At 37.4% G+C, this 16,009-nt stretch overlaps 1 protein-coding gene across 5 annotated transcripts in view; it reads right to left on the reverse strand.

The window, feature by feature from the left end:
* Positions 1-16,009, reverse strand: part of ARHGAP28 (Rho GTPase activating protein 28) — a 209,650-nt gene that overhangs the window by 44,385 nt on the left and 149,256 nt on the right. For all 5 annotated transcript variants that reach the window (XM_079109222.1, XM_079109223.1, XM_079109225.1 and 2 more), the window contains exons 4-5: positions 9,075-9,167; positions 2,612-2,701 (exon numbers count right to left, since the gene is read on the reverse strand). In XM_079109222.1, the coding sequence (XP_078965348.1) occupies positions 2,612-2,701; positions 9,075-9,167 (183 nt within the window). The remainder of the gene's footprint in view (positions 1-2,611; positions 2,702-9,074; positions 9,168-16,009) is intronic.

The raw sequence follows: 16,009 nt of genomic DNA on the forward strand, positions 1-16,009 counted from the left end.
TTAATCTTACTTCACTCAAGTACTAAAAATACCACGGCCTCAAGAGAACTGGGAGTCAAACTGGGGTGCCTGTAGTTCCTTTATAACCAAAAACCATGTGGCTGGAAAATGTAGTAACCTCATGGTAAGAAGGTCCGGGGTCCTTTCAGTACAAGTACAGTGGGGGTTAAGTCAGTATCTGAGGCCTATTCTAGCAACTAACCATTTTGTTTAGCATTTCTAAATAAAGATATTTTAAGTAACAAAGAATCCAAAGTAAGTCAAATTAGAGATTGATGCCAGTGAGATTTTTTTTAGACCCAATATTGCTTTATTTATGTCATTACTGGAATCCAATTTGTTTTCTGAAAAACAAAAATGAACTCTGAGTGTTTAACTTACTGTGGACAGTTCTACCTGTAACTGTCATGGCAAGATCATTTTCTTTATCTCACATCCTCAAACTTCCAAGCATCCTATTTGTAGACAATAGGTTTTTTTTCTTTTCTTATTTTTAAAAATTTCTCCTTTTTTGAAAAGCTTTTTCTTCTTCTTCTTTTTTTTTTTTTTTGCTTAAATTTTTTTTCTTTGCTTTGTAGGCAATATGTTTTCAATAAGGATTTGTCAAATGAAAGAATGAACCAATCATATGGAAAAGTTAGCAGCAAAGAAATGAAGAAATGGAAAAACATAACTAGCTCCAGTCTTATTAGTAACAAAATAGTGGTCATTAACTGCCATAGAAAACTTAAAACACAGGCATATCTACCTTTTCTTCACCCAATCATGCAACCACCGTATTCCGTTCTGCTCCATGTATACATGGAACCACCTACAGATCTTTGTTGTTGGCTTGAACAAGACACTGAGGGTATTCAAGTCAGCTAGAAATGCAGATGAGGGGTCAGACTATGCCAGGAGCTGTCATGTTAATTGCAGGGTTTTGGAAAAGCACCTTAGCCTTTAAGTGACTTGCAGCTCTGAGAAAGATAGGCTGAAAGGGCACAAAGCTAATGACTGGGAGATGGCTTATGTGGCTACTTCAGCAGTGCAGAAAGTAGTTTTCGTACAAAAGAAGTGGTTGTAAGAAAGGGGGAGGAAGGAGATGTATTCTCCAGTCATTTACATGATAAAATTCACAGGTCTCAGGGATGGGGCAGGAAGAAGCGAGAAGGCAAAGTTACAGTTAATGCAAAGGGATGACTCGTGGACACATGGATGCTACCAGCTAAGATGGAAGATAAAGAATCCTGGGCAAGGGGTAGATCAGGAGGCTTCAATCACAGGCATACAGTGTTAGATCTATTGCAGGGAACTCCTTCTTCTGATAGTTACCAGAGTTTGTGAATGATTTACTTTGTTTTCAATAATAAGTAGGGTGAATTTGAGATGATCTCTAAAACAGAGACATCCTTTACTTATTTTCATTCCAATGCAAGGTCTCACATGGGAAAAGAAAAGCTAGACTTCCAGCTAGTGGGTCTGAAATTGTGGGTATCCTTCAGCTTACCTGTGCCATAACTTAGAGTTTCTGATAAGTTATTCATGGTAAAAGTCTTCTTGTTCTTCCTAAATGATCTTTACACAACAAAACAACCCCCTAACCAAACATTAAAAACTCAGTAGAAATCTAACTACTTATGAAGTTAACAGTATTAGTTCCCTGAAAAATGGGAATATCTGGGGAGTGTGTCATGTAACCGAATGTCAGCTATCCTGTTTTCAAAATGGGCAATGATTGAGAAACTACTGCCTAGAGGAACATTTGAGTGTGTCACCTTCATCGTACTGTCATTGGCACTAGTTGCTGCCATCAAAGAGCCCTGCTACCTCTCTAATGGGGTCCTTCACTGTCTCCTGGGGATGTCCATCATATCTACCTGTCAGAGCACACCATCATATCTACCTGTCAGAGCACAAGCTATGAGACAGTGAGCAGAAGTTCTTGGTGGAGGTAAGTAGAGGGGGAGTGACAAGAATGTCTGACAAATAAAAGTACACATCCTCGGGCTGGGGATATAGCTCGGTTAGTAGAGTGCTTGCCGTCAAGCACAAGGCCCTGGGTTCAATTCCCAGCATCGCAAAAATAAATTTAAAAAAAAAGTACAGGTTCTGTTACTTAAGGTCAAGTAAGACCAAGAGCCCTCAGTCACAGGGATAAGGAGAAAGAGTTTGCATGAGTAAGCCCTGAGAACTAAGGCTGGAAATGTATGCAAAAGTGAGAGCCTTCAAAATCAGGAGGAAAAGTTTAAATTTATACTGTAGATAAAGAGACTTATAGGTTAAGGTGGCAAAGTTAAGCCAAATCGTCAAGTCTCTGGTATTTTTCTATGTGAACTCAGTCAAGAGGACCAAAATTAACAAGTTCCTCTATGCTTATAAAGAACATTCTTTGGTTTCTGGTGTTAATTCTTGTAGTCACCTTTCATTTATTCATTCCTAAGTTTTGAGACTCCTTCCTGGCTGTTACAAGGTTGGTGGGTCTGCCAGCAGCTGTGGCTTCTTTGAAATCCCAGTTCAAGTTTTGGTTTTTAATTTGTCTTGAAGAAATCAGTTCTTACCTTTCTGCATTAATTGCCTAGACTTGAGATTTTGCCTTGGCATGCAATTGTGTTAGCATGACAGAACTTACCATGGAGCCAATCCTGGGATCTACAAAACTCCCTTCTTCATCTCGGGACCCATTGGACAGGGGAGTACTGTTGAGAGAAGCATCATCTGGCTAAATGGAAAAATGAAAGCACTGTTCTTATTCAGGCAAATGCTTTGTAATATGTTTGTGCATTCATATTGAGATATGTCTGGAATACATAAAATAATGACTGCCTGGGAACTGATAGGTGTGGTCATGCTGGGAGCCATTTAAATGCCAGTTCCTCTGACAAAAACTGATCTCTGTGCTAGACAGTGCTGCTGTCTGCTACAAACTTCATTTGCCTCAATACTACCTTGGTTTAGTTCCAGAGAGCTAAGTGATAAATCCAAAAACTTGATCTCCAGATTCATTTGCAGCTAAGAGGGATCACGTAACTAGTGTGGCCAATAAGTGTAAGAATAATCTTACCTAGTGCTTCTGGGAAAGGTAACAAACAAAAAACCAGCAGGTATATACTCATGACGGGACCTAGAGTTGTCAGGTATCTTGTACAAATAAGGATGACAGGCATCATAAGGATGATTCTGCCAATGAGGTTGTGTCCATGAGAAGAGGGCATCGCATGGCTGTCCTGTTACACTCGGTCCACCTATGCTAAGCATGTCCATGTGAAGCAAAACAACTTTTTATTACACGCACCCAAACGCAAATTCAACTGGTCTAATCATTTTTGGTTTGTGTTGGCAAATTCCGTGATTATTCTTTTGGAGTGAACAGAATTCAGCAGCAATGGTACCAACTCTATTTTCTTTTTCATTCATAAAGCTGAAACTGTTTTTTTTTTTTTTTCTGTAATGTACAATGATTATACTGAAATTAAAAGATAATCTCTTTTTCTTTGCCAAAGGAAACATAGCAAAATTGAATATATTTGATACTTAAGAAAACATACAATATTTTCTTTTTAAATAACTGTCATTCTTTATTTCATTTGACCATATTTTCTCAATTGTCTATAGATGGCCTGTATTGTTTTATAAAATGAATAAAGAACTTTTCTTTAAAGAAACAAATAAGACCCAAGAACTAGCACAAGAAATCTGAACCAAGATGGAAAACATCTACCTTCCTTCCCACCCGTATCACTACAATGGCAGGGAAACATGTATTTTTTGAGGAACATATTGTTAACAGCACTGGAAATCAGCAGAATATTCTGTAGCAGACAACTGGCAGAAATTTCTAGATGTAAGGCAAATGAGATTAGTTTGGTAAGATTAAAAACCTCTGCCTAAAAGTAACATAAAAGAAAATTTCTAGGGATAGAACAGAAAAATAAAAAATAAAAAGGAAAACGCAGGCAAATTATTAAGAAGTGTTTGCAAAAATGAAAGCTACATAGACCTCCCCCTTCCTTAAGTTTGCAGATAGTCCTTAAATATAATCCTAGGGAAAATATAAAAAATACAATCTAAATAAAATTATCTAAGTGGTTGGGATGGGTGGGTTCCTAGTGTGAGCCCAAGGGTCTAAGGGAGAAGGAACTCCAGAACTTACAATGAAGACATAGAAGGGAGAACAAGAGCAGAGATCAGCCTTGTCCAGAAATAAAAAACTAAGAGTTCTTCATCACCCTCATTGGTTTTGCATTTGGAAAGAGTGGGTACTAACCTATCTTCCCCTCTACACACCTTGAAGTACAGCATATTCCACTCACTTAGATAAACACACAATCAATAATTTCAGCCTTCTGGGAAAATAAATCTACCTAACTGAAGAGGAAACATCAAATAATTTTCTATACCAATCATTCAAAAAATTGATGAAGTCTAGCTCTGCAGAAACTTCAGGAACTCAGAGAGCTGTTATGTCCAGAGCTGTTAGTTCCAGAAACTTCAGGAACTTAGAAAGCTGTTATGTCCATCTGCAAACGTGCTGAAATCTTCTGCCCTGTGGAACACCTTTCAACTATGTTTCCTTGGGTGGAGTCTTTGGGTGAACCTACCACCCTCCTTTGTGACAGGGTGCTGATAGGCTGGGGGAAGGCCTGGGGAGCTGGACAGGGAAGAAACTCCTAGGACCCACAGTCTTGGTCAGAAGCTCTCCATCTACTGGAGGTCACTTGCTGACACTCAATAGGATGTGTGCAGTTTCCTGATAAGATGGTGCTTACATTCCAGCAGACACTTTGCTGTTTATATCACTTTTTGCTACACATTGCAAAAGCTACCATGCTCTCTTACACAGATTATTTATTTGGAAAATCACTGGAAAACACTAAACATTTATATCTTAGTCAATGCTGAAAATACTGAAAAGAATATTTATAGGATAGTCTGCAAGCTTACCTCCACACAGGATATGCATAAACTATTTTTGCTATCGTTACATCTGCCTATAGATTATTTTAAAAACAGAATTTAGTTGTTTTGAACTTACCCATAAAATTATTACTTGCTGAATTTAAGAACCTTGAATGATGAGGTTGTATGTGGTTGTGTTTACTAACAATCTCAATTATGTGGCATCAATACCCAGGAGAAGTAAGAGTAGACATACTTTAGATTATGTTAATGTTCATGGCAGCATTGCTTATAACAGCTCCAAACTGGAAATGATCCAAATGTCCATCATTAAGTGAATACATATGCCAGTAGTGGCATATTTGTACAATGGATTATTAGTTATAGACTACATACAATACATGAGTGTATTTTAAAATTATGATCATTAATTTAAAAAGCCAGATTCAAAAGAAATTTTTATAACTCCATCTATATGGAAGGGGAAACCAACCTAATGCATTAGGAATCACAGCAGGGTTCACCTCTAAGGGACAGAAGAAACACTGACCAGAAGGGTTGAGAAATTTCTGGTGTTCTGGAAATGTTCTACATTTTGGTGGACTGTGATTATGTTGGTTAACACATTTGTTAACACTAATTGAATTATGTACCAAAAACGTATACATTTATTATGTGTAAGTTATGCTTCAACATATGCCTTAAAAAAGTTGACTCTGAAAAATAATTTAATTCTTATCTTCAGAGAGATTTAATGGGCTATGGCAACTTGAATCAGAACATACTACTATAAAAATGACTAGATCAGAGTGAAACATGTTTTTATTAGGAAATAAGAATATGTTTGCTGACATTTACAAATAGAGTGAAGCAATATAATGATGACCAAGAAAAAAAATTAAATCCGGAACATAAAGTTGAAAAAAATCTAAAACATAGGACAAACAGATTAACATGAGAGAAAGTTTAGGAAATAAATAATAATAATAAATTTTAGTAATTCAAGCAAAGCAACAACTATGTATTCTAGAAGGACGGGACTTAGAAAATGGGGAGAAAAAAATAATTGAAAACATAATGAAAGACAATGTCTAGAAACTGGAAAAAACAGTTCTTGGATGGAAAGTATCCACTGAGTATTGATCAGAAATGAAGGAAATAAAGGACAGATCTTTGTGAAAGTTCAGAACTCCAGAAATAGATGCAAAATTCATGAAATTGAAAAAGTTGTAGAGAGGGTAAACAAACATATGAAAATCCTAGAGAAACTTACATAAAAAGTTAAAAAAAAAAGAGGTTTGGACAACTAAAATAAGAAAAACAGAAAACAAATACAAATGTCCTGCTAAGAGTGTCAAAATCTGTAAATGAAAAATAAAATAAATTTTACTGTGCAGGTTTTCCACAGAGCTAAGGTTTTGTGTTAAAAATGAACAATCAATTGGCACATGTTCAGCACAGTTTCTAGAGTTTTCTGACCATCCTGTAAGAATAAAGGGTAAGTCCACATGCTAAGGGGGCATTATGCAAAGGAAACAGCAAGAGGTCTGTAGCGGTTGCCACCGAACTGTACTGCAGTTATATCAGCTTCGGTTTATCCGCCATCAGCTTCTTATTTTGTGATTAAAACAAACTCCTACTTGTTTAAATCAAGGTTCCTTAGATTTTCTTTTATAGGAAACAAACACAGATGCAACTGATGATGTTTAACAGATGGTGTGATTGTATTTTGTAGTGAATTATGAATCAATAGCAAGTGTAGCTATTTGATTTTCACTTAAGACATTGGAAATAAACAAGATTGATTACTTTGCCTTTTCAATAAACTAACATCTCCATTGAATATTTCATTTATCTTGGCTGAACATAAGGAAAATGTCTTCTTTTAACTATATAAGAAGTGATTTGTAGATGAGGTTTCTGATCATGGCAGACTGGATTGTAAATCTTTTATAAAGGCAAATTTAGGGGCATTTGTGCAAGAATCAAGGGTCAACCACAAGTAATACATGAACGGACTATTCATTTATTGTAAGTAGTTTACTACAATAAATGTTGACTATAAATAAAATCATAATCCTGTGTGTGAACTCCTTTTAAACACTTGTTCAAAGTTCAAAAGTTTATCTTAATAAACTTTTGAGATACTCCCAATATACAATTAATTGCATATTTAAATCACAATATTTAAACTGACAAGTGCATATTTAAACAGCAATATTTAAGGTGTATACAGCATAAAATTTGACCATTTTTGACAAAATATAGACCTATGAAACAGTTCTAGTCAAGATAAAGAACAAAAACAGCACCCTGAAAAGTGTTTTCAGGTCTTGAGATCTCTCCTCCCCCCTCCTCTTCACCTTCCCCAGATCCCTAGCAATTCACTGATCTTTCTGTCATTCTAGGTTCGTTCCACTTTCAATAATTTTATATATATATATAGTATATATCATATATTATATATATATATATATATATATATATATTGAATGTTTTTTGGTCTGGCTTCCTTTACATGGCACAATTCTTTTGACATCATCCATGTTTTGTGTAGACAGTTCATTGCTTTTTACTGCTCAGTAGTATTCCACTATGTGGATATAAAATTGTTTATTCATTTACCTGTAGATGGACATCTGGGTTGTTCTCAGTTTCGGGCTATTACAAATAAAACTGCATTTAAACAGTCTTTGTATGAATATATACTACCTGCTGGTGGAAGGGTAAGTACATCCTTAATATTTTAAGAAGCTGCTAAATTATCTTTCAAAGTGGATGAGTCACCTACATTCCCAGTATATAAAAGCTCCAGTTGCTCTGAATTCTTGGCACTGCTTAATGAGGTCAGTCTTTCCCATTTGAGCCATTCCACAGAGCATCTAGAGAGAGCTCACTAAGGCTTTATTTGCGTTTCTATGATAGTACAGTTTCATGAACTTATTTGCCATCTGTGTGCTTTCTTTGAGGAAGTGCCTGTTTAAATCTTTTGCCCATTCTAAAAGGCAAGAAAAAATCTAACAAAAGGTCAATACTGGAAGACCTAAGGTATGTGCCTGGTAGAGAAAGTTGATTTGTTCTTAGAAGTAGATGGTTCCTGTGGTTAATTCAAGGGAACCAAGGGTTGGGAATATCAGCAGGGAGCAGACGGTGAAGAACTTTTAATATCAAAAGGAGTTTTTATATTATTTCTGTAAACAAGAGAGATTATAATCTGGGATACAATGGTTGTTAAGTCAGTTGACCAAGCCTCTCTCTCCTTAAGCCTAACAGAAAAAACAAGATGCAACTAAAAGACAGGAAAGAATCAGCACAGCAGCATTCATACAAGTCAGAGAGAGGTTTCAGGAATAATGTGGATTCTTTCCCCAAACCTACCTCCTACTTCAAGAGGCAAGCATAAAAGATGAAGAAAATACAGAAAATAATGAAAATGATTACACAGTACTCTCTCCTCTAAAGCATGAAGGGAAATAACTAGAGGTATGAGTAGCCACAGCTACGTTCAATCTGTGACCATCCCTTCAAACTAAAAGTCTCTGCCCAACGCTATCTCTGCAGAGAAGAAAGGACCTACTGGGATTTGCCAATCTGCTATTTTCCCAGATAGAATCTGGGAAGAAGTCAGGAGAGGGGTTAAGAAGATGGAAAAATAAAAGGCAAAATAAATTACATAAACTCTAGCAAAGGAGAGAAAAGAGAGCTTAGGCTAGGCAGCAAGTAGAAACAGATGAGAAAAAGTGGTGGGTGAGCATAATAAAGCAACCTTTTCCTGCTGTACTTTGATAGAGGCCTGATCATTCTCCTGGCTTGCCTGACTTTACCCTCCCTGCTCTGGTCAAGCCGAAATAGAAGTGCTTTCTAGGGTAGGGAGGTTTGTAACTCAGTGGTACTAACACTCCTGAGAGAATTTTTGTAAATGAAAGAAAAAAAAATGTAAGGACATTAATCTGTCAAAAAAGAAATGCTTGTAATCATAGAGTTTCTCGGTTTACGTCTATTTTCATAAAATATGGATTTATTTGTGGATTTACCAAAATCTTATTTTCTGCTAAATATATTTCTTGCAAATTCATCAAAGGTAGACAGTATGTTGAAAGCTGTGGTTGTACAACCCTCTTAATTACGCCACAGTTTTTCCAAGGCTTCCATGACTGTCTTTCATCTCAACCCCAAGTTCCCCATCTACAACTTACCACAGGGCCGCTCGTTTTGATAACTCCCGGTACCTCTTTTTCTTCCTCAGTGCTGCCCAACTGAGTGGTATGGTTGTCACAAGTATCATCTGGCTAATGACAAAAAAAAAAAAAAAAAGTCATTTTTATCCAGGCATTTGTCTTTCCAAATGTGGCAGTGCCTTCCATTATGCATTCCACCAGCATTTGTATATATCTGAACAGTTGTGTGGAGATTAGAGAGTTAATGACTACCTGTGGTTTGATAATAGCACTTACCAATTTGCACATAATCATGCTGATTCTCAAAAATGCCATGCTCTATAAGAGAACTGGTCTCAGAAGTAAAAAAAAAAAAAAAAAAAAAAAAAAAAAACCACTTCCAGTTGCCTGCCAGAATCTCCTTTTGTTTTTTAACTTATGAATATCATGATTTTGCACCATGGACAGAAAGACTGAAGTGTCATCTATAATGGCTACATCCCATTAGATAAGAGTGAGATTCTACTTGGTAGGTTATCCAACAGTGTTCTCTTGTTGGGATGCAAGAATTCAACTGACCAGTGCTTCTTCCAGGAACATGGACATGGAACCAGAGATGTTCAGAAATCCTATCCTATTAGTAATAACGATTAGCCTATATGCTAAGGGAACAAAACGAAAAGATAAAAGAATTGGTAGATCCATTCTGGGGCAGCCATTCCAGCCTTGGCCTTCCTACCTTGAGTTTCTTGTTTTATAACAAAAGTAAGTCTTTAATTTTCTAATGAAAAATCAGCTCACTGATTAATACCATGCAATTTTAAAAGCTAACTTTATGGCTGCATTTTGCAGTGGTTTATAAATCCATAGCAAAAATAGTCTTTTTTCTATTATGAGAGAGAAAATACATTAGATTGACTACTTCATGAATACATAGGACTGAACTAAATATTTCATTCCCATTCACTGAATATTAGAAAAGCTCTCATTTTCATTATGCAAGAAGTGTATTTAGAAACTAGGTTTCTGATTGTGATGGACTGCACTGTTGGCCTGTGCATAAGCTGTAAGATTTAGCAACATCTGTAATAAAGGCATTCTCCCAAATAATATTCAAATATTATATTCCATGGTTAAAGCAACTTTTTGCAAAATTAAACATACTGGATATTACTAAAATCATTTATGATTCCATGAAACTTTAGAAGCTGTTATTTTATCTTGTTTCTCTGTTTTCTAACTTTCCCCCAAAGTGCACATATTATATTAATAGAAAAGCATCTGTTTTTAGCTGTAAACAATGCTCAAGAGAAAACACATGCCTTTTTGGTTAGAACAGTAGACAGCACACATCACCTACTCTCCCCTACCCAAACACATTTCTTATAAAGAATCCCTTTCTGTAGGTGCCCTTGTATCCCAATCCCTTCTTAAAAGTTCTACCTCTTAATACTATTAAATATAAATATTAAATTATATTTCCAACACAAGCTTTTTTGAGGGACCCATTCAGACCATAACACAAGCACATAAGAAGGTATGTATTTTGATAAGAAGAGATTCAGAATGGCATTAGAACCAACAAAGTGTTCTAATGACAGATCAGAAATTGTTAGAGATCCCTGGAAAATCACAAGTAAATAATTTGTTTGAAAATTGTGGGACTATTCTCAGACTAAGAACAACATAAGACAACATTTCTGGTAAGGAGAGGACAGATCCATAAAAAATTGCAAACGAACAACAAATAAACATCTCAAAGTGAAAAATACAAAGGGCAAAGGCTAAGGTAATTTATTATAAAGTGTTTCTCAAGGAAGGGCAGGAGAGACCCCATGAAGATCAGGGAATAGCAATATATGAATTCAAGAAACACACTCTGAAGAAAGTGCACGATCTTTGGGAAGATTTCCAGGGCAGACTTCAGGCTTGGAACCAAAACAGATCTCAATATCAGGTTGCTCTGGACCTTCATGGGAGGAAGAATAAAAGGGAAACATTGACTGTGTGTGGAACAGAAAGAATTCATGAAGTCATTCACCCCTCCCTTTAGGCATTCCTGGTGTGTGCTTGTGTTATGGTCTGAATGGGTCCCTCAAAAAAGCATGTGTTGGAAATATAATTTAATATTTATATTTAATAGTATTAAGAGGTAGAACTTTTAAGAAGGGATTGGGATACAAGGGCACCTATGGAAAGGGATTCTTCATTGAAAGATGAGTTTGTGCCCTCTGACTTTCTTTCTCTTCCACCTTTAAGGTGGGATGATGGAGCACAAAGGTCCTCACTAGATAGTAGCCCAGCCCCCAAATTTTGGAGGTTTCTCAGTTTTGGAGAACCGTAAGAAATCAATCTGTGCTGTTATACATTACCCAGGCTGTGATATTCTGTGACAGAGACAGGAAATGGATTAAGGTTGTGTGTACATCTACTTTTACATGTGTGCTGTCAAACTAAGTTCCACTTATACATGGCACACATACTGTATTGATCTACCCAGGGCTCATAGTCAGTGCTTTAAATCGACATTCAGGAAAAGAAATATAGTGTGGTATATATCCTGGTAGAAGCAGATAATTGAGAGAAGAAAAGAAAGCTTGTAATGATTTAATATTTTCAGAGATTTGAAAGGCTAGTGCAACCATAAATCAGTAACTATAACTAAAAAAAAGGGAAATCAGTGAAAATTGAGGAGTTCTAGTGGACCAATAGTATGACTGCTGAATTAAATACATCAAGGGGCATCATGGAAAAAAAAAAAAAAGAATTGGGTACCCAGTTATGTGACAAACTCAAACTCTACTAGCATACAGAGAAAAAGAGACACGGGAAATGTAAGAAACAATTTAAGAAATGTGAGTTTAATCTAGGCAAGGAAAGGAAGAACATAAAAAAATGGGATGAAATAAGTAAAAAAAGACAAGGAGGAAAATGTTCAAAATTGAAAGGAATAATTTTTTAAAACAAAAAAACTGAGTGCTGACCATGATAAAAAAACAAGATGATTTTATATCTGGATGATATTTCAGGTCTCAGCAATAAAGCTATACCTAAGAGCTCCCAGAAAAATAAAAAATTAAAGTAGAAAATAGAGGAGTAAAACTTAAAGAGGCATCAGACTTCTCAATAATAAAGCAAATGGGCTAATAATTAGGAACTTCTGCAGGAGTCAAATTTAGGGTCTAGTATTCTGACGTTCACCAATTTAGAATTTATGTTTTTTGGATATGAAATTTTTAGTATCCAGAGACATTTCCTATCAGATATGCTCAAAGGTTAAAAGGTACGGTCTATTAAAATGTAACATTTTATAATACATGTGATTATGTAAGCTGATATTTTTATTGTTCTCTGTAGTGACTTCATTATCTAGCCTTCATCAAGTGCCTGTGTGAAAGACCAGGACACATGGTCCCTGACTTACAATGGGGTCACTCATGATTTTTCAACTTTAGGATGGATCTTAAAGATATACACACTTGGTAGAAACTGTAAGTTGAGTTCTGAATATGGATCTTTTCCTGAGCTAACTGTATGCAGTCTGAACCCCTCTCAGTGCTGGGTGGGGGTTAACCAGGGCCTGAGGGGAAACCACTGGCATGCTATAGGTGCTACGTTGCTAAATAGTGATGTTCAGGTGAGGTGTATTACAAGCATTTTTTCCCCCAGGGCCTTGCCCATGTTAGGTGAGTACTTTACCTCTGAGCTCCACCCAGTCCTTCAATGCTTCCTGTGTGTGGGGTAGGGGGGGTGTTGGAGATCAAACCCCCTTCAATGCATTTTTGACTTAATATTTTCAACTTTTAATGGTTTTATCAGACGTAGGCCCAGGAACCCCATCATAAGTCTGGAGCATCTCTCCTTGCTTTCTCATTCTAGAAACTGACCAGCAGTGCAGGGGTGAGGCTGGCATTAAAACTTAAATGCTCTCTTCTGTCTCAGTGAGAGGTTTATGCATATATTTGGCACCGTCCTTGCCCCATGATTAACCTTTCCAATGTGAAAAGACCTTCAAGGATTTTAAACAAAAGAAACAGTGAAAGCCAACTGGAGGAAGAGTGTGCTGGCAGTAAGAGACTGGGAAGGAGAAGGCTACGCTGGAACCTGCAGCAATCCTGTTGCAGTGTGGCTGCCTTTGGGGACCTTCGGGTCTTCTGGCACTTAATGATTCACGCTCTGAGATGGAGCTCAATGTGGAACTCCTTCACTTACACCAAAGCAACAGCCAAAGGGTCAGCATGGCTTAGCAGGGAGGGGTGGAGGGCAGCAGGTGAGGGCAAGTGGAGAGGGGTTAATGTTCCTGCCAGGCTGATAAAAAATTATTTCATGGACTTTCCGTTCAAAGGCCAACTGTTCCCGCACTTGGTAACTGAACTACCCTGTCTTGCCTTCTAACCATTGTTACTGCTTTTGATTGTGTATTAAGTTCATTTTTAGGCTAGAACACAGGTCATGTAGGACTTTAATTATTGAACAAACGAACCGTGAACAGCAGTTACACTATTTGGGAGTCCTGATTCAATATCAAGGTCATAAACCTACTATTGATATGAACTGTAAAGCAGCTCTGCACTGTTATCCCCAGGAGAACCGGTTCTGTTCATCAGTTACCTGTTCAATTAATGATTTGATAACTTTGATTTGTTTGGCCTGGGTTTTATCCTTCAAACCTTTGCTTAAATTCTAAGGTCATCCAACCAAAATTTTTAACCCATAATTTATTAGCTCTAGTAGAAGTTATAAATAAATATATTCTGTGGATTAATTAATTAAGCTCTGTAGGGTCTTCTCATCTTATTTTAAAACCCTTGCTTCTTCATGGGGAGGTCAATTTCATGATCATAAGTAATAGAATTAAAACCTCAGTTAGGCATTCATACAAGTCCCTATCTAAGGAACAAATGATTTTGCTACCTTTGCACAGTCTGGATAGTGTACCTGTTAAACATATGTCACTGAGAAGGCAATGATTCTAATACTTTTAAAGCCAGAGGTGATGTTTTTGGCAAGCAGCTAGGGTTTTTGTTTACTGAGTTCCTTTTACTTTTTAAAATATTTCCCTGAGTGCAGACCTGTGAGGGGTTAATAATATAATTAATACAATCTAATAATTCCGGTCAAAGATGTACAAATTCTGTGTTCAAGGGTCATGTCTTCTCATTGTGCTATTGCCTAGAGAGCCGGGCAGTTACTGAGTGTTCAGTGAGCACCTGCAATTGCTTCATTCTGATTAACTTACAAAGGTTATTCTGATCTTCAGTTTTTAAGGGAAGCAGAGAAAATAAAAGGCAAATGGAAGAATTTTATTGCCACAAACTCAGCAATATATTCTTTCTATTGGAAGCTCTTCAGGAAAGAGTTCTTCCCAGGGCAGGCTTGGGACACTCTACTTACAGAGGCCTGTTTGCAAAGCTGGCTCTTGTCTAGGATTTCAGAAGGTTCACATCATTCCCTAAATGTCAGCACTGGTTCCATGATCCTAAGCTGTTTGTGCAAGCGATATAGTTTATGCTAACCACCCTCCTGTGTTCCTCCTGGGAGTCTGGAATTTTGCTATATACTAAGTCAAGGGTGCCTATGTGATTGGCTTCCCCAACAAAAACTGGGGCTCCTGGGCTCAGATGTCCTGGCAGACAGAGCTTCACATCATGAAACCATGTCATGGTTTGCTGCTGCAGGAATTAGTCCTGTCCTGTGTGATTCCAATGAGAGGGGACTCTGGGAAGCTTGTACCTGGTTTCCCAGGACTCGATATATCCCAGGCACCTCTCTCTTTGCTGCTTTTGCTTGGTATTCTTTGGCTATGTAACAATCATCACCATGAGTATGACTATATACTGAGTCCTATGAGTTCTAGCAAATCCACCACACCTGGAGTAGTCTTGGGAACACCCAACATAGGAGCAAATGAGGATATAAATATATATGTGATATTTATATCCATACATTTTCAAATCCAGTTTAAACCAGGGCAAGTATTGGTACATGCCTATAATCCCAGCTACTAAGGAGGCTGAGGCAGGAGTATCTCAAGTTTGAGACTAGCCACAGAAATTAGCAGAGACCTATCTCAAAACTAAAAAAGGCTGTAAATCAATAACAGAATTGCCTCTGGGTTCAATCCACAGTAACACGCAAAAAAAGAAATCAGTTTATAAGTGTTTTAACACAAGCATTTTTCTAATCTACACACACACACACACACACACACACACACACACACACACACACACACACACACAGAGTTACCCACATTGTTATCTTCTATTTGAGATGCTCATATCTAAAAATGATGGTAGGAAATACATTTTCCAGCCTCTGCTGGCCTTATGCAAAGTCTGCTTTCCAGTTAAAAAAGTGACTCTCAGAGCAAAATATAAAAAATACACTTCTAATGTAGAAGTTCCTCTCCAATATCATACTGACAGAGGAAAATCTACAAAAATGCACCATTTTATTCTCTCTAGTTTGCAAGAAGGTAAAAGATGCACATGAGAATGAAAAGAGAAATAAAGCAAACCCTGGCTAAGGACAGTCAGGGCGGCGGAAGTGCAGGCGTGGTGGGTAAACACTATTCACTACCTTGCCGTCTGTAAACCTGGAGACCATGAATGACTCCACGGAAGTTCTCCCGACTCTGCTTCTGCAGACAAGGTTCCCTCCCTGTCAACCCTCCTAATCTAGGGCACCAGACGGACTTCCTGCGTATCCCTGAGTAGTGGCTTCTAGTTCCCTGATGGCCTGTGGAATTCTTCACACAAGCTGATCACTTCCTCCTGTGGGAATCTGGGGCAACACACCCCTTGTTTCTACAAAGCCTGAGACCCCTGGTTGGTCACTTTTAAGAGCATCACACAAGTGACCCTGTGTGGTGTGCATTGTCCTCCTCCACTGGACTATGAGTATTTTGACTTCATGTGTCCAATGTAGGGTGCCTGGTGTTCAGCCATCCTCATAAGCATCAGATGGGAATG

This window comes from Sciurus vulgaris, assembly GCF_902686455.1.
Source record: "Sciurus vulgaris genome assembly, chromosome: 13".
NCBI classification, from domain to species: Eukaryota; Metazoa; Chordata; class Mammalia; order Rodentia; family Sciuridae; genus Sciurus; species Sciurus vulgaris.